This window comes from Sebastes fasciatus, chromosome 13, assembly GCF_043250625.1.
Source record: "Sebastes fasciatus isolate fSebFas1 chromosome 13, fSebFas1.pri, whole genome shotgun sequence".
Lineage (NCBI taxonomy): Eukaryota > Metazoa > Chordata > Actinopteri > Perciformes > Sebastidae > Sebastes > Sebastes fasciatus.
This window is the reverse complement of record NC_133807.1, coordinates 11341350-11360967: the sequence shown is the minus strand read 5'-3', so window position 1 is coordinate 11360967 and position 19618 is coordinate 11341350. Positions and strand designations below refer to the sequence as shown.

Sequence of the window (19618 nt, the reverse complement as noted above, 5' to 3'; positions counted from 1 at the left end):
GACAGCAGTATGTGCTTGGCAGTGTTTGAGTAGAGTGACCTCTAAGGGTCATTGTTGTTTTCCTCCAAGTCACAAGGTTTAGGGGAAATAGAGCTCTCTTGCTTTCACTTTCACACAAAGTAAAGCAGCTAAATCAATAATCACAAAACTAATTATCACTGATTTAGCTGTCTTACTTTCACTTTTACTCTTGTCATCACTGATTGACAGTGGTGGAAGAAGTACTCCGATCTTTACCACAGCATAAAAATACTCAGTTACAAGTAAAAGTCCTGCATTCTAAATGTTACTTAAGTAAAAGTACAAAAGTATTAGCATCAAAATATACTTAAAGTACCGAAAGTAAAAGTCCTCATCATGCAGAATAATATATGTTATATTATTGGATTGTATTTATTGATAGTTTAATGTTGCAGCTGGTAAATGTGGAGCTACTTTATATACTTAATAATTACTCAATAATACATCAAAATGTATTAGCTGGTTTATTATTTGTATTGAGAATCTGAATCTTCATAGTATTTAATAAAATGTAATTAATACTGTCAAATAAGTGTAGTAGAGTAAAAAGTAAAATATTTGCTTCTGAGATGTAGTGGAGTAAAAGTATAAAGTTACATAAAATGGAAATACTCAAGTAAAGTACAAGTACTTCAAACTTGTACTTAAGTAAACTACTTGAGTAAATGGCATTGACACCACTTCTGATTTACATGTAATGTGCATGCAGAGTTTCTCAGCTCCATAGAGCTGTGAATAAACATACATTGTTAGAGAGGCTACTACATTTAGTTGTGTTCAGTGTTGACAGTTGTTTGAGCTTTAACATTTCCACCATGAACCTATACACCACTTTCCCTGAAGTCACGTGGTTTCGGGTAAATCATGAGTTGAGGCAGTCTTACTTTCACTTTCACGTTTCTCATCACTGATTTACAAGTCATGTGCATACAGAGTTTCTCAGCTCCGTAACCCTATCACACCACATCAGATCTGTTAAGAGCAGGAGGGAGGGGTTTGTGAGAGGCAGACCCAGAATCAGGTCTCTATATATAGAGTGAGGACAAAGCAGCCTCATCCACACAGACCAGGCAGAGCTCAAGAGACACGGAACAAAAGGTGAGTTTAAACTATGTTCTGTTTTGTGTCCATACTTAAAATCTGAGCATGTAGAGTTTTTATAACAACTTCAGTTTGATATAGTGATATTTCTCGATAGGTGTTTGCTGCTCTGACTTGTGTGGAAGACTTTTATTTAAGAGTTCTTGCACACACACACACACACACGCACACACACACAGAGACACCTAAAACCCTAAAACAAACCTCATCCGTTTTGTTGCACCTGTTACTGTTGTGAAAGCGTGTTAGACATTTAAGGTGAAGCATAAAACGCTGTCTGAAACCCACTTTCAAATTAGTGAAAACTTGATTCTATTTGTGGAAATAAAAAAAAGGAGATTTCAATGCTTTTTTTTGGTTTGTTTTTTTACATCTAGACCACATTGGACCAGGTCCAGCTCAAAAACCACTACACTTAGACTTGTCAAATCTGGACGAGATTATCCCAGAGAGGCTAAATATTCTTTAATACACAGTTTCAGATTTGTGAAACCTTAATAAATTTTTTACCTGAGATATAAGATCACTTAATTGTGCGTGTTTGTGTACATTATATACATTGTATATATATAATATTATGACATAATTGTGTGTGTATGTCTGTATATATATATATAATATAAATATACATTATATATATATAATTTATATATTATATATATAATATATGTATGTCTACGTGTGTATGTATGTATACACACACACACAGACACACACACAATTAAGCCATAATATTACAAGGTTGCTATATAAGTCATACGTGCACGTTTTATCATTTCCATAGGGTGTTACAGTTACATTGACTTGTACAAAGTTCACTGCAGTGTGACGTCTTTCCTCTGACCTGCAGCTCAGTGTCAATGTCTCTGCTTCCCCCTCCCTTATACACACACCTTTGCTCTATTAGATTCTGCCTTTCAGTCATCATGACTGAGCTTTAGTTAAATTAACTTTATTTCCAAAATTAAGACTTTTTTTCTCGAATTGCATGACTTTATCCTCATTTTTACAACATTTTTCTTAAAATATTCTGACTTTATTGAAATCGCAAAGAACACAGATATGTGGGATATAATTTGAATGTGCAGAACGTTTTTGAACATGAGCAGAAATATTGCTTAAACACATATATGAACTGTTAAAGTCCAGGGGTTTATAAATTAATTAAAATTAATTAATTAAAATTAATTTATCATTGACGTGAATAGGTGCCACATGTAGGCTACATTTAAAGAGGTTACTTCCCCCAAAGAAGACATAAAAGAGGATGGAAGTGTAAATCATACCTATGTGTGTGTTGACTCAAGTTGATCTTCTGTACAGGAGAATACATATTTTAAAGTTATACAGAATGCCTGAGAGCCTGACTGCATTATATTACATTATATTTTGAATTGTCACCTGGCACCTGAATTTTGTGTTTTTACCGAAGTAAAGATAATTCAATTTATGGTGGAATGGGGTGTTTCAATGTTACTTGGTAAAGATACTACTAAAATTGAAATTATATTTATGACTAAATATAAAGAAATTAATGCAGGAAAAAATGCAATATCTGCAACATTCCACCAGCAGCAAAATCATCAGGATGTTCCACAAAATGTTTTATGTGCAAGATTTAGTGCTTTTATTTATCCTCTCAAATAATTAGCTCAATGAGCGTGAATGGTAATGTGCCTTTGCAGTAATAGTGTATGTTGTATTTGTCTCAATGGTTTCGTCATAGGCCTACAGCACGACTCTGTAAAGATGAAGAGCAGATAAAATGGATGAAGACAACGATGACAACACAGCAGCAGGAGGAGGACTGTCTGTAACCAAGTCTGTACCATCTGCAGCCAATGAGACAGGTAATATTTGAAACAAGAATTGATGTACAGTAACATTGATTTTATAGATTATGTTTCAGTTGAGTTTCAAACACTGAGGAAGTATTAAAACATATCAAACTCATCATGTGAATGTGAGAATTAATTATATACTTTTATTTTGTCATTGAGTTTGTGTGAACTCCGTATAACTTTAACAATGCTGCTTCATTGATTACTGCAGTGTTACATAGTGATGTTGTTCTCTGTTTATTTTATTTCAGTGATACCTGAACTCACACTTGTGTTAATTGGTGACGCAAATTCTATTGAGATTGGATCAAAAAACATCTTAATTGACCATGACGAGCAAACAAATGTGGAGCAGTTTTCAACCAAACTGTATGATTTGTGTGGTCGGCACATCTCTGTCATTAACATGCTTGGTCTACAAAATATTGACAAATTCCCATTGAATCAGGAAATCCATGCCTTTCTCTTACTGGTACCGCATGGTCTACATAGCAGCCATTACAGTTCAGGAGTGCAGTGGTTAGAAAAAGCTTTTGGGAAAGGATCACTTGCTTATGTAATGACAGTTGTGACTCATGAGTCAGATGAAAAATGTGAAGGTGCATTGACAGACCTGAACGCCAACAGCAGTTTTGTTGAAAAAAGATATCACACATGTACAAAAAGTATGATGGATGAAAGAGAGATAATAGCTCTGCTGGAAAAAATAGACGTCATGGTCTCTGAAAATGGTCACCACGGCTACAGTGGAGTGATGTGTGGTGAAAATAGAGGGAAGAAAGAACACCTGGACCACAGATCCCCCAAAGAAGATACCTCAGTGCTTCAGCAAAATCAAACAAGTGAGGTTTTAATCTTTAATGTGTATTCACAGATATCACAAATCATGCAGAAATTGACAAAATCAAAATTAAGTAAATGACTGGATATGTAAATTAATAAATAAATATGTCATTAAATGTACCAAAAGTAACATCATTTAACTTAGTTTTAATCCCCCTATCTACTCTTCTATTTCATTTTCCCATTTATTTATTTTGATTTAACTTTTAAATGTATTTATTTATTTCCAATATATATTTTTTTTAAACATCATTTTTTATGTATTTATTAATTATTAAATTGTATTATTTATTTGTGCATGATTTTCCCTTTGCATTTCCCCCCATTTATACCCCTGACTTATTTTTTTATGTATTCATTTCTTCATACATTTCTTTATATATTTCTTTAAGCATTTCTGCTTCATTATGCAAATTAGAAGGCTGTCATTCAATGTGGGTCATGGGGTCAACTTTTCACCTATTGGTTGATCGAGATCACGGAGCATAAATTGACTATAGAGTGCTGCAGGGATGACGTATTTGTGTTGGCCAACCAGGAAGTTAGCATCGCCTTGGGTTCCCTTGACAAAAAGCCAATGGGATTTTTCCATTGGCTTTTGGATTATTGCAGAAAATAAGCTCTGTGGCAAACACACATTTATAATACTTATACGTTTTGTTCTGTAAAATAATCTTCACAAATGAACACCACTTTTATGATTTTTGAAGTGTGAATGCAATCGCCAGACGTAAAAAGCTAACGTTAGGCTATAAATGAACTACAGCATGGTTGCATGAGTGCAAGTATACACAACAAGGCTATAAAGGTGGACGAGTTGGCGTGATGACATTTTGTAGTTTCATTTAGCCACTTTTTAGCAAACACCTCAAATCCATGAGTGAGGTATTTATTGATGTATTTTATGTCGTAGAACAAAACGTTAAAATCTCTCGAGTTTGTGTAAACCACAGACCTTATTTCAGGCATCTTACTAAAAACCCATTGAAAGAAACCTTTTGACTTCCAGACGAGGGAACCAGAAGTGCTAAAATGCTGACTCATTTCCGGGTTTTAGGACTCATTCCTGTAGCACTCTATGTGCTAGCTAGCTAACTAACTAACGCTGTCTGCTCCAACTCCAGTCTTCATTCCTGCTGCTGCTCCGACCGCTACAGGTGTGCAAATCAAACAATAGCTAGCATATAATTGATCCATGCACTCTGACCCCATGACACACGTTGAATGACAGCCTCCTCATTTGCATAATGAAGTAGAAATGAAGAATATGTAAAATAAAGAAATGTATAAAGAAAAGAATACAGAAATATATAAGTTTGGAGGAATAAATATGGGGCAAAATGCAAAGGGAAAATCATACAGAACTAAATAAAAAAATAAATACATAAATCAATACATACAATTTAATAATGAATAATTCAATTTAAAGTAAAAGGATAAATGGAAAAATAAATAAATAATAGGGAAAATTAAATACAATAGTAGATAGGAGAATTAATACACAGTTAAATCGATAAAGAAGCAAATTTAAACAAAAAAAAAATTATGTCACATTTGATCAATTAATGAATTTCTACATTTATCTATTTATTTATTTTTTAGTACATTTAAAGGGACTGTTTGTAACTTTTTACAGGTATAAATCTACTTGGTCGGGTTCCTATGCGCGCTCGTGTGTGGCTACGCTTTTCAGACCGCTCCTCTGCCTGCCTGCACTGACACAACGCGTTCTCGCTCCACCTCACGTTCATGCGCGCACACTACACACTGCAGAAGAGTTAGTAGCTCTGAGAATATCTAGTATCTAGTGACTGTACAGTGGACATTTGTGCAGAAATAAAGGGAGTGGTGAAATATAGAGTGATATTGTGGTTTTAGCTGACGTGTGTCGCCTCACTGTTTTGAGCGATGCTCGTTCATGTCTATTTAGAGCGAGCTAGTGCGAGCCCGACGCTGCCTTTGTTGACTTAACGGCCACATGTGTCACTGTTAACAAGCATTTCTGAAAGTTACAAATAGTCCCTTTAATGGCATATTTATTTATTTATCGAGTCATTTATTTACTTTTGATTTTGGCAGGTTCTGTCCTCCATATACACCCATACTGCTTCATAAAAATAATATGGACAGAACTTAAATTAGAAATACATCAAAGCTTTGATTTTAATCTTTTAAAGCAGGCAGAAATTTGAGCATGAGAGTATAGTAGTAATAATTGTTCTGAAACATAAAATACAATAGCTTTAGGTTAATAGGTTTTAATGCACAAATCTTGATTCTCCAGTTGAATAAATTAAAATCAATCATTCATTTCTGGGGAAACAACACTTTTTTTAATACCTATTTAGTGATCAATGTTGCTGAACAGGGTGGTTCCAAGGTTTGCTTACAGGATGTGAAAGATTGAATGAGACATAATCTATTATGAAAACCAAGTAACCTTTTTTAACTTTACCTAAATGGTTTGGGGTGTCTTTATATTACCAATCATGTCAGATTAATTCATTAGGTTATGAGGACCCTGTACAATTTATAGGCGTCATCCTGCAACTGTAAAGTCTCTAATATCACAGTACAACCAAAATCACATCACATAAGTTACACAACTAACCGGAAATGTATAGCCCAACGTGCAAAAAGAAAAGAAAACTAAACAATAAAATTTCTAGATTATTTCATTATTTTCTTTTTACAATAAAACTTCAATGTTTTTTTGCTGGCCTGAAGAGGGTGCTATTATGTCATTGCAACCCTGATAAAATAATCTGCAGAAATAAATGAAATTCAACACAGACAAATTGCTAATATAATGAAAGTAAGATGGTTAACTAATAGTGTTATTTCTAAACCTTGATCTTGTGCAATCTGCTTTTTTCTTTCATTATGCTGCAGTAGAAGATATGGAGGTGGATGCAGCTGAAATCAAGGTAAGTTTAAAAGGGATCATGGTTATAGAACAGCATGCGTTTTCTAAAACTACCCATATTTATTTGAAATTTGGAAATGAGCATATTGTTTTACCTTGCTTTTATATTTTTGTATTCCTTTATTGAATTGGTGCACCACTGTGTGTTACTGAGTGATGGTACATTTATCTTGTTGCTGTTTTCAATTATTACTGAAAACATTCTTATTCTCAAATGCTCTAACCAGGTGAACTGCTGTAAAGGTTATATAAAATCTCATGTTTTCTTAGCAGGACTCACAGAAGACTGATGACAGCACAGGGGGAAAGTCTGAAATCAAGTCTGTATCATCTGCAACCAAGAAGAAAGGTAACACTTTAAGGAATATTTTAATGTAAGATAACCCCAAACTGTAAAAAATAGAGCTAATTATAGCTTTTAACATTCAAAATAACTTGCAATGAACATTAGAAAAACATATTTGTTAATCTGTCCCTCTGGTTCATTGCTGTCCTTCAGGTACCTTAGATATGGATATGAGTGGGAACATGGATAAGGTAAGAAACTCCAAATTCACAAGGTCTTAAAGACTATTTACTTTATATCCCATTGTGTGACATTATCATTTTCTACATACAGTACATGTTTATTTACTTATTTACCGCAGTCATTGGACATTTCTGAAGAAATAAACAGGAACAAACAATATCAAAGAGAAGCTGAAACACTGCTTAGCAGACTTCACCTTCAAGACAAATATCAACAGAAGTTGTCACCAGCAGATTTTCTTAAAGTAGGTCCACCTGTGAAACAGGATCATGACACATCTGAGAAAGATCTCACTTTTACTTTTCTTCAGAGGTTGATGATGTTAGACTACAGAGCCAGATATATTCCTGTAAAACAAGACAGTCCTGAGGTGATCCATTCAAATCCTGTTCCAGTGTTTGACACCGTTGACACAGATGACGATGACTTGGAAGCTCTTTTTAACGCCAGTGTAGAGTTTGACCAATCAAAACTCAAGACTCACGTGCATCCAATGGATGTTCAAATGGCAGTATTTCACTGCTCAGACAGCTTCTTTAAGCAGAACTTGATTACAAAGCTATCACAATGTCAGTACGCCTTACCTTTGCTTGTTCCTGACCCAGTCACAATGGATATTGGCTGTCCTCTGTGGACATTCAGACAAATAAGAAAAACATGGAAGATAACTGAAATCAAAGACAATTCAAACATTCTCAAAATGAAGAGTATGCCCATCTGCAAAGCTGAGACACCCATGGTGTCATTTCTCCGCCTGGGTTCACTATCGCTGTCTAAATCTCAGCTGATGAACTCTTTGATCAACGACCGTCACAACACCTTCTTCCACAGAAAGTGCCCAGGTAGCACCAAGTCTCGACATCTGATGGATGGTGTGGCAGAGATTGCCTGGTACTGCCCTGCTGGAAAACCCAATGATGCCTTCACTGACTGCATTGCCTTCTGTAATCTTCATGGTAATGCTCTGTCGATTGAAAAACAGCGTGACATTTTGTTTGGACCACATGCATCCTTCCAGCTTGAAACCATGGCTGAGGTCTCTGGAATCAGAGTGGATGAAAATCATGAAGTCTGTCGAAAAGGAAAATCTGCTGCTATGAAGGTAGTGAACTTGCTTCAGGGGATGGATATTTCAAAGATCAAAGATACATTTCTCCCTTGTCAAGGCCAACTGTGGCATGAGTGGTGCAAAATAAACAAAGAACTGTATCACCTGAAAGGAAACATTGAGAAGGAGAAATGTGAAAAGCAACAGAAATTAAACCAAATACGACAAAAACAACACACTGCTTCCTGCAGTGAACCGATGAAGTTGTTCATTGAAAGCCTCTCATCTTTGCCATCAACAGACAAAGTCTATTTCCTGAAATGGACTCAGATGTTAACAGATGCCCTCTCCACAGACGATCTCTCTTCAATTCTCCAAAACTATGATGAAAAGTGGACTGAAGTCTTGGCTTCGAAGAAGAAGCATGACAAATCTGATCTGTTAAAAAGAAAGCAAACTTAGCTCGATGAAATATCAACAAAACTACAGTCAGCAACATTTGGCTTGGAGCACATCTTTAGAGAAATGGGACGGATCTATGAAGCCCATGCATCTCTGACAAGAGAGTTTTTGTTTTGTCAGTTTTGGGCGTACAGAGCAGTGGAAAATCAACAATGCTGAATGCCATGTTTGGGTTACAGTTTGCAGTGAGTGCTGGCAGGTGCACCAAGGGGGCCTTCATGCAGCTGGTCGAAGTGTCAGAGGAGATCAAGAAAGACTTTCAGTTTGACTACATCCTAGTGGTGGACACGGAAGGACTGTCAATAACAACAAAAGCAATGACAACTTACTTTGATGATGACAGAGATGAAGTCGAGCTCAATTATCTTCATAAAGAAATTAACAAAACCTATGGAGAAATCACAAAAGCAATGACAACATACTTTGATGATGACAGAGACAAAGAAATGTTGGTTCAGTGGCGAGGACGATTCGAAAGCAAAATCAAGGAGTTTCATGATGAGCAAGTGAGAGCAGTTAAAAGAAGACTGGATGAAGTTATCCAGTAGAAGAATGCTTGTAAATAGCTAGATGATAAGAAGACAGAGTTTGAGAACAAGCGGCTACATAAGAGCAAAGAGCTCGCTCATCGGTTAAAGGACAAGGCAAAAGATGAAGAGGAACTTAAAAAGCACTTTGACTCTGTTTGGAGTGGCTTGGTTCGTGAACTAACTGCAGATACAAAACCTATTGAGGACATCAACTATGAAGAAGATCAGTCAACTATCTTTCAGGAGATTGGGTTTGAATGGTCTCTCATAGCTGAATGCGAAAGCAGTGGCAGATTCAAAAAAAAAATGTCAGAGGTTGGAGATTACATTCATGATGTATCTCTCAGCAAGCACAGAGATCTGTGTAAGATAGGCCAACATTTCAATATAATGAGAGGGACACAAGAGGACAGAGAATAAGAAACACTACTGCAAACAGAATCTTGGAATTTGTTTCAGAAAGGACTACAAAAACAGCAAAAATCATAAGTGGCATTTTCAGTATGAAGAACAGAAACTGATCAGATCCTTCATTGAAGGTGTTGAAAAACAGTCCCTTGATGCAATCAAGAGCAAACCTGTAGCTACAAGAGGCTACAAACCAACTTACTTGCAGGAAGTGGCCAACCATGTGAAAGAAAAGGTGACTGAATTTGAATCAAAGAGGTTTTATGCTCTGAAGAAGGAGATTACAGTTGATCTCATACTGTATGTGTTTCACAGAGCAGGGAGATGGCTTTCAGAGTCCCACAAGAAATTCAAAGAGAACAACGATGCACACACTTATGTAGAAAGTAAGAAAATGCAATATTACAACATTTTCAGAAGCTTCAGCAAAGGAAACTCGTCTGCTGTTGTGCTTGGAGAACTGATCTGTGAGAAACTGAAGAGTTCCACTGTTGAGGCCGTCTGTAACAAGACTGCCATTGATCTCGCCGATGAGATGAAGTGCAGTTTCCCAGCATTCAGTGGGAACAGGCTGAACTTGGAGAAACACGTGTTGAAGTCGCTCGCAGAGAAAGAGGACTTTGATGGGGTTATCACGTACATCCGACACCCAAAGAGACACGTTGAGACTTTCATAAAGGAGGAAGTACAGAAATACATCTTCACAGACAACAAAGATGAAGCACGGAACATACTCAAGAAAAATGTTGAAGACATAAAAAATCTTGTGAGTCAAGCTTTGTTTACTGCAACAGAGAAAGTCGAAACCCAGAGAGGAGCCCTGACCATGTGGGTGGAAAAAAAATTCCAGTTTGCTAAAAGATAAGCTGAGACTCAACACCATCTGTTGTTAAAACTTCAGTGACATAAACAGATTTGACTTTCTTAAAGAAGAGATAGAGTAAGGTCTTGAATCTGTCATAATGGAAGTAAGCAGACTCTCATTGGATAAAATGGAGGAATTCATGATGATGCCTGATCAAATCCTCATTGATCAGCTCTGTAACTGCTGCTGGGTAACATGACCATTCTGTGCAGCTGTTTGTACCAACACACTGGAAGATTACAGTCCTGACAAACACAACGTCCCATTTCATCGACCTGCTGGGATCAATGGATGGCACACTAGAGGCACAGTGGAACTGGTCACCAATTTCTGTACAACATCAGTTGCATGTGATAGATGTTTCTATCCACATCATTATTCAGTAAGCTTCATTGTTTCACCTTCATTAATGATCATCATTAGAACAGCTTTTGTTTTTGACCTATATGTAAGTCATCACATTTGAAGTCTCACCTAAATAAAGACTTCCAATCTTCAAAGCTGAAGTTAGGAACTCTGTATACTGTTTTACCTTGCTTTTATTTTTGCAGTACTCTGCTGTACTTGTACTCAATTGGAGCATCACTGTGTGACATTGATCTTGAGTGTTGTACGTTTATCTTGTTGCTGTTTTCTTGGCTTATACTACTGAAAACATTCTTAATCTCAAATGCTCTAACAAGGTGAACTAAATGAAATCCCCTGTTTCCTTAGTGTGATCCAGTGAATGGACCTGATGGTGATGAACACTCAAAGAATGATGACAACACAGGAGGAGAGTCTGAAATCACGTCTGTATCATCTGCGAACAATGAGAACGGTAACATTTTAATGAAAAAGAACACAAGTCCAACATCTCAGACTAGATTACTTTTTTGTTTTACGGTCAGTTTCTGCAAAGTCTGGATAACTTTGAATAAAAAGTTAAAACATTTTTTGTAGACAAGATTCGTCTTTTGGAAAAGTGAACTTTGTGAATCTATACATCGTTTTTGCAGATAAATCCAGTTAATCTGAAATGCTAAATTGACCAAAACCAATTTTTTTTTATGTTTGATCCTACAATCTGCTTGTTGTTACATTACCCTGCAGGAGACGAGCTGGAGGAGAGTGCAGCTGAAACAGAGGTAAAGGTGAGATATTTTGGACCTCAGTAGTCATTGTCATACAGCAGTGTCTTTTTTAATGATGCCTATTTTTCAGGTCAAGTTTTAGCTGAAGATTGGAGCTGTTTGCATTGTCAGTTTAGACTTGAATAGAGTTTGACTCCATGAACCATCTGGTTGGACACATGGATGAGTTGAAAATACTTGCAGAAGAGTTTACTTTGTTCTCACTAAAATATTATACTGCTTGCATTTAGTGCATACTGTTTACCATTGCTTTTATTTTGCTGTTGTTCTCTGAATTGGTCTACTATTGTGTGTTGTTGAACTTCTCTCATGGTTTGAACCTGATTAACTGATGTAAATGAAATGATTTGTTTTCTTAGTGTGATCCAGTGAATGAACCTGGTGATGTTGAACACTCAAAGAATGATGACAACACAACAATAGGAGGAGAATCTGAAATCAAGCCTGTACAATCTGCAACCACTGAGAAAGGTAATGTTTTAATGAATACTACAATAACAGGAAAAAATATCAAGAATAGAGCTAATTCAGGTTATGACATTCAAAATCACTTACAGTGAACATTATTAATAGAAAGAAAAATATATTGGTTTACAAGTACATTGGTCTGACACTCCTATAATACAGTTCATTATTCTACTGCAGGTACCTTAGATATGGATACGAGTGGAAACAAGGATAAGGTGAGAAACTCTAAATTTAATTTTTGCATGAGATTTTTATGACTAGTTACTTTATATCCCATTGTGTGACATTATCATTTTCTATATACAATGCGTTTATTTTAGGGCTGTCGAAGTTAAGTTTCAAGTTTCAAGTTTCAAGTTTATTTGTCATATGCATTTAAAAGTACAGTGTACAGTGAAATGCAATGAAATGCATTTTACCTGGCTCTCTCTCAGCCCTTAAAATCTATAAATAGTACAGTTGATAAATACTACAATAAATAAGACAATACCTAAGAATAAAACGCGATAATAACGAGTTAACGCTAATTAATTTTAACGCAACAAATTTCGTTAACACATTAACACAACTGAGGGGAACAACTGAGGGGAAAAACTGGCATGGCCAGTATGTGAGGGATATGTGAATGAAAATGTGTTCTATGGGTACCCACGAGTCTCCCCTTTACAGACATGCCCACTTTATGCTAGTCACATGCCGTTTTGGGCAAGTCATAGTCAAGTCAGCACACTGACAGCTGTTGTTGAATGTTGAGTTTGCCATATTATAATTTGAGCATATTTTTTATGCTAAATGCAGTACCTGTGAGGGTTTCTGGACAATATTTGTCATAGTTTTATGTTGTTAATTGATTTCTAATAATGAATATATACATATATTAGCATATTTGCCCACTCCCATGTTAATAAGAGTATTAAATAATTAACAAATCTTCCTTAAAGGGACACTATGTAAGAATCAGAAATTGCTTGTTAACAGCGACACACGTGGCCTTTAAGTCAACGAAGGTCAGCGTCCTGTCCGCGCTTGTGCTCGCTCTTCATAGACATGAACGAGCATCGGTCAAAACATTGAGGCGACACATGTCAGCTAAAACTACAATATCACTCCATATTTCAGCTGCTTGGCAGTAATGTTAGCTGACCAGACGAAGGTCTCTCCATGAATCGATGCTGATACTGTGTTGTCCTGCTTCAGACTCCCGTCTTCTGCAGTGTTTAGTGTGCACGCATGCACGTGAGAGGTGGAGCGAGTGAGAACGAGCGCGGTGTGAGTGAAGGCAAGCAGGCAGGCAGAGGAGCAGAGCAGCATCAACTGGAGCAGGGTTACGGTCTCCCCTGTTTCTCTGGCCACGGTCAGGGGGCTGGAGCAGGAAGAGATGACACTGTTTTGCAAGACGGGCTTCCCTAGATATAACTTTGCGGTTTTGGTGCTTCCGTGTAGTTTGTGTTGGAACAGCGTAGCCACACGCGAGCGCGCATGAGACACCGACCCAGTTTGTACGTAAAAGAAGTTACAAACAGTATCTTTAAGGTATATTTTGAACAGATAAATGTGCGATTAATTTGCAATTAATTGCGATTAACTATGGAAAATCATGTGATTAATCAGGATTAAATATTTTAATCGATTGACGGTCCTAAATGTTTATTTACTTATTTACAGCAGTCAGTGGAGATTTCTGAAGAGATCAACAAGAAGAAACAATATCAAAGAGAAGCTGAAACACTGCTTGGCAGACTTCACCTTCAAGACAAACAACAACAGAAGTTGTCACCAGCAGATTTTCTTAAAGTAGGTCCACCTGTGAAACAGGATCATGAGACATCTGAGAAAGATCTCGCTCTTACTTTTCTTCAGAGGTTGATGATGTTAGACTACAGAGCCAGATACATTCCTGTAAAACAAGACAGTCCTGAGGTGAGCCATTCAAATCCTGTTCCAGTGTTTGACACTGTTGACACAGATGACGATGACTTGGATGCTCTTTACAGCACCAGTGTAGACTTTGACCAATCAAAACTCAAGACTCATGTGCATCCAATGGATGTTCAAATGGCAGTATTTCACTGCTCAGACAGCTTCTTTAAGCAGAACATGATTACAAAGCTATCACAATGTCAGTACGCCTTACCTTTGCTTGTTCCTGACCCAGTCACAATGGATATTGGCTGTCCTCTGTGGACATTCAGACAAATAAGAAAAACATGGAAGACAACTGAAATCAAAGACAATTCAAACATTCTCAAAATGAAGAGTATGCCCATCTGCAAAGCAGAGACACCCATGGTGTCATTTCTCCGCCTGGGTTCACTATCTCTGTCTAAATCTCAGCTGATGAACTCTTTGATCAACGACCGTCACAACACCTTCTTCCACAGAAACTGCCCAGGTAGCACCAAGTCTAGACACCTGATGGATGGTGTGGCAGAGATAGCCTGGTACTGCCCTGCTGGACAACCCAATGATGCCTTCACTGACTGCATTGCCTTCTGTAATCTTCATGGTGATGCTCTGTCGATTGAAAAACAGCGTGACATACTGACTGACAGATCTTCAGTCAATGTTGTTCTTGTTCCAACTTTGGAAAAAGATGATAAAGGTACTGCAGTTATCTCAGCCCTTTGGAAGTGTCCAAAGCCTCTCATTATTCTCATTGCTGATAATGATTGTGGTGCTGTTGAGACAAAAAAGGGAAAATACAAAGTGGGTCTAAAGGACAGAAGCCATTCGGATGTTTCTGAAGAACTGAAAAAAATCATTGGAAACATTTTGTCTGGACCACATGCATCCTTCCAGCTTGAAACAATGGCTGAGGTCTCTGGAATCAGAGTGGATGAAGATGATGAAGCCTGTCAAAAAGGAAAATCTGCTGCTATGAAAGTAGTGAACTTGCTTCAGGGGATGGATGTTTCAAAGATCAAAGATACATTTCTGCGTTGTCAAGGCCAGCTGTGGCATGAGTGGTGCAAAATAAACAAAGAACTGTATCACCTGAAAGGAAACATTGAGAAAGAGAAATATGAAAAGCAACAGAAATTAAACCAAATACGACAAAAACAACACACTGCTTCCTGCAGTAAACCGATGAAGTTGTTCATTGAAAGCCTCTCATCTTTGCCATCAACAGACAAAGTCTATTTCCTGAAATGGACTCAGATCTTAATAGATGCCCTCTCCACAGACGATCTCTCTTCAATTCTCCAAAACTATGATGAAAAGTGGACTGAAGTCTTGGCTTTGAAGAAGAAGCATGACAAAACGGATCTGTTAAACACAAAGCAAACTGAGCTTGATGAAATATCAACAAAATTACAGTCAGCAACTTTTGGCTTGGAGCACATCTTTAGAGAAATGGGACAGATCTATGAAGCCCATGCATCTCTGCAGAAACAAACAAAGATGGTACAGACTGACTGGTCTAAATACCCGGAGCTGGCTGCAGAGCTGATGATATCAGGACACCCAATGGAGCTGATGGATGGTGATGCAGGTCACGTACCTTTAACATGGATCTCTAGTCTTTTAGATGAAGTCATTAAGAAACTGGGCGACAAGAGAGTTTTTGTTTTGTCAGTTTTGGGCGTACAGAGCAGTGGAAAATCAACAATGCTGAATGCCATGTTTGGGTTACAGTTTGCAGTGAGTGCTGGCAGGTGCACCAAGGGGGCCTTCATGCAGCTGGTCAAAATGTCAGAGGAGATCAAGAAAGACTTTCAGTTTGACTACGTCCTAGTGGTGGACACGGAAGGACTGCGTGCTCTTGAGTTGGAAGGTAACGCCACTCTTCAGCACGACAATGAACTGGCAACATTTGTTGTTGGTCTGGGAAACATGACACTGATCAACATCTTTGGAGAGAATCCAGCTGACATGCAAGATGTTCTGCAGATTGTTGTTCAGGCTTTCATGAGGATGAAGAAAATTAAACTTTCTCCAAGTTGTGTGTTCGTTCATCAGAATGTTACAGATATTGCAGCTGCAGAGAAAAACATGGATGGAAAGAGACGGCTGCAAGAAAAATTGGACAAGATGGCCTCACTAGCAGCCAAAGAGGAGGTTTGTGATGCTAGGTGCTTCAGTGACGTCATTGCATTTGATGTGCAGAAAGATGTGAAATACTTTGCCCAGCTATGGGAGGGAAGTCCACCTATGGCTCCTCCAAATCCAGGTTATAGTGCGAGCGTCCAAGAGCTGAAGACCATCATCCTCTCTAAAGCTTCCCGGTCTGCTGGGATTACTCTCTCACAGTTCAAAAGCAAAATCCAGGACCTGTGGAAAGCCCTGATGAACGAACAGTTTGTTTTCAGTTTCAAAAACACACTTGAAATTGCAGTGTACAGAAAACTTGAGATCCAGTATGGGAACTGGACCTGGGATCTGAGGAGCAACATGTTGACCATTGAGAATGGGCTTCATACCCAAATTGAAAATGGAAAACTTGACAAAGTCGAGCTCAATTATCTTCATAAAGAAATTAATAAAACCTATGGAGAAATCACAAAAGCAATGACAACATACTTTGATGATGACAGAGACAAAGAAATGTTGGTTCAGTGGCGAGGACGATTCGAAAGCAAAATCAAGGAGTTTCATGATGAGCAAGTGGGAGCAGTTAAAAGAAGACTGGATGAAGTTATCCAGCAGAAGAATGCTTGTAAAAAGCTAGATGATAAGAAGACAGAGTTTGAGAACAAGCTGCTACAAAAGAGCAAAGAGCTCGCTCATCAGTTAAAGGACAAGGCAAAAGATGAAGAGGAACTTAAAAAGCACTTTGACTCTGTTTGGAGTGGCTGGGTTCGTGAACTAACTGCAGGTATAAAACCTATTGAGGACATCAACTATGAAGAAGATCAGTCAACTATCCTTCAGGAGCTTGGTGTTGAATGGTGTCTTATAAATGAATCCAAAAGCAGTGGCAGCTACAAAAAAATGTCAGAGGTTGGAGATTACAGTTATTATGTATCTCTCAGCAAGCACCAAGATGTCTTAGATACAAGCCAACAATCCAAAAATGATGAGAGGGAAAACACAAACACAAAAGGGAAAGGAAGTTATTCATGGTCAAAAGCATGGGTGTCTTTCACAACAAAACTTGGATTTGGGTCAACACAACAAATTGAAAAACATACATCAAGGAGTTTGTTATCACATGAAGAACAGAAACTGATCAGATCCTTCATTGATGATGTTGAAATACAGTCCCTTGATGCAATTGAGAGCAAACCTGTAGCTACAAGAGGCTACAAATCAACTTTCTTGCAGGAAGTGGCCAACCATGTGAAAGAAAAGGTGACAGAATTTGAATCAAAGAGGAAATATGCTCTGAAGAAGGAGTTTACAGTTGATCTCGTACTGTATGTGTTTCACAGAGCAGGAAGATGGCTTTCAGAGTCCCACAAGAAATTCAAAGGAAACAACGATGCACTCGCTTATGTAGAAATCCAGAAAATGCAATATTACAACATCTTCAGAAGCTTCTGCAAAGGAAACTCGTCTGCTGTTGTGCTTGGAGAACTGATCTGTGAGAAACTGAAGAGTTCCACTGTTGAGGCCGTCTGTAACAAGACTGCCATTGATCTCGCTGGAGAGATGAGGGGCAGTTTCCCAGCATTTAGTGGGAACAGGCTGAACTTGGAGAAACACGTGTTGAAGTCGCTCGCAGAGAAAGAGGACTTTGATGGTTTTATCACCTACATTCGACACCCAAGGAGCCAAGCGGAGGAATTTATAAGAGAGGAAGTACAGAAATACATCTTCACAGACAGCACAGATAAAGCATGGAACATACTCCAGAAAAATGTTGAAGACATCAAAAATCTTGTGAGTCAAGCTTTGTTTGATGCAACAGAGAAAGTCAAAACCCAGAGAGGAGACCTGGACATGTGGGTGGAGGAATTTTCCAGTTTGCTAAAATATAAGCTAACATTCGACACCATCTGTTGTCAAAACTTCAGTGACATAAACAGATTTGACTTTCTCAAAGAAGAGATAGAGAAAGGTCTTAAATCCGTCATGATGGAAGTGAGCAAACTCTCATTGGATAAGATGAAGGAATTCAGGATGAAGCCTGATCAAATCCTCATTGATCAGCTGTGTAACTGCTGCTGGGTAACATGTCCATTCTGTGCAGCTGTTTGTACCAACACACTGAAAGATCACAGTCCTGATGACCACAGCGTACCTTTTCATCGATCTTATGCAGCCAATGGTATATCCTGGAAAAACACAAAAGATCTGTGTGTTGATTTCTGCACAACATTAGTTGCAAGTGATCTAGCTTTTTGCCTTGGTCATGAGTCAGAAAAGTCAATTCCCTACAAACAGTACCGAACTGCTGGCCCACATTTTGCTAACTGGAGAATTACCCCTGATGAGTCTAAGCTGAAATATTGGACATGGTTTGTCTGTCGATTTGAGAAGCAACTGGAAGACCACTATAAGTTAAAATTCCAGGGTAGAGGAGAAATTCCCAGCGAGTGGAAAACACACACTAAGGAAGAAGCTATTCAAAGTCTGGATGAAATGTACAATGTGTGAGTGAGCCAACACAACCACAACCCAGCTAATGGCTGATAGTTGTTTTCACGTGGTTATTCATTCATCAGATTCCTGTAAAACAACATTCACAGACTTTTGTTAATTTGATCATGGACAGGTGAATTTGTCTGAGTGATCCATGTGGACAGTCAATGAATCATTACAAACTACACGCGATTAGAAAGGCACATAAAAATGTAACACTTCAAACAAGAGTGCACAAGAAAAATATCGACCTGGAGAATTTAGTCAGTCATAAAATCTTTAATATACTAATAATCATTTCAAGTGCATTGTTTAGTGATTATTTCTGTAAATGAAAATAGTTTCCATGAATGTACTTCAGTGACATAAACAGTTTTGACTTTCTTAAAGAAGAGATAGAGAAAGGTTTTGCATCTATCATAAAGAAGATGAGCACCCTCACATCAAAATTCATTCTATGCAGCTGTTTGTATCAACACACTGAAAGATCACAGTCCTGACAAACACAATGTCCCATTTCATCGACCTGCTGGAATCAATGGATGGCACACTAGAGGCACAGTGGAACTGGTCACCTCTTTCTGTACAACATCAGTTGCAAGTGATAGAAGTTTCTCTCCGCATCATGATTCAGATGAGCGCATTCCTTATAAACTGTATCAAACTGCTGGAGAGGAATATGCTACATGGGAGATTACTCCTGATGCATCTAAGCTGACATACTGGAAATGGTTTGTATGTCGATTTCAAAAGCAACTGGAAGACCATTATAAATTAAAATTCCAGGGCAGAGGAGAAATTCCCAGTGAGTGGAGATACCACAGTAAACAGGAAGCTATTGATAGTCTGGATGAAATGTACAACCTGTGAGTGAACCAGAAACAACCAAGCTCTACTCAAAGTAACAGAAGCCCAAAG

General features: G+C 37.9%; 1 protein-coding gene and 2 pseudogenes across 1 annotated transcript; all 3 read left to right on the top strand.

The window, feature by feature from the left end:
- Positions 1–395: 395 nt before the first annotated feature.
- On the top strand, positions 396–19280 carry LOC141780290 (interferon-induced very large GTPase 1-like). Its single transcript, XM_074655451.1, has 6 exons — positions 396–1119; positions 2849–2972; positions 6699–6733; positions 7003–7081; positions 7232–7269; positions 13841–19280. The coding sequence occupies exons 2-6, from the start codon at positions 2888–2890 to the stop codon at positions 18713–18715; spliced, it is 5112 nt and encodes a 1703-aa protein (XP_074511552.1). The 5' UTR covers positions 396–1119; positions 2849–2887; the 3' UTR covers positions 18716–19280.
- On the top strand, positions 7278–9750 carry LOC141780295 (interferon-induced very large GTPase 1-like; annotated as a pseudogene).
- On the top strand, positions 9723–11040 carry LOC141781445 (interferon-induced very large GTPase 1-like; annotated as a pseudogene).
- Positions 19281–19618: the final 338 nt, after the last annotated feature.

Excerpts from the sequence above, each read along its gene's own strand:
- LOC141780290 (XM_074655451.1), top strand. The coding sequence starts at position 2,888 with ATGGATGAAGACAACGATGACAACACAGCAGCAGGAGGAGGACTGTCT. Across the intron at positions 6,734-7,002 it reads TGGATGCAGCTGAAATCAAG|CAGGACTCACAGAAGACTGA; the intron begins GTAAGTTTAAAA and ends ATGTTTTCTTAG. Across the intron at positions 7,082-7,231 it reads ATCTGCAACCAAGAAGAAAG|GTACCTTAGATATGGATATG; the intron begins GTAACACTTTAA and ends GCTGTCCTTCAG.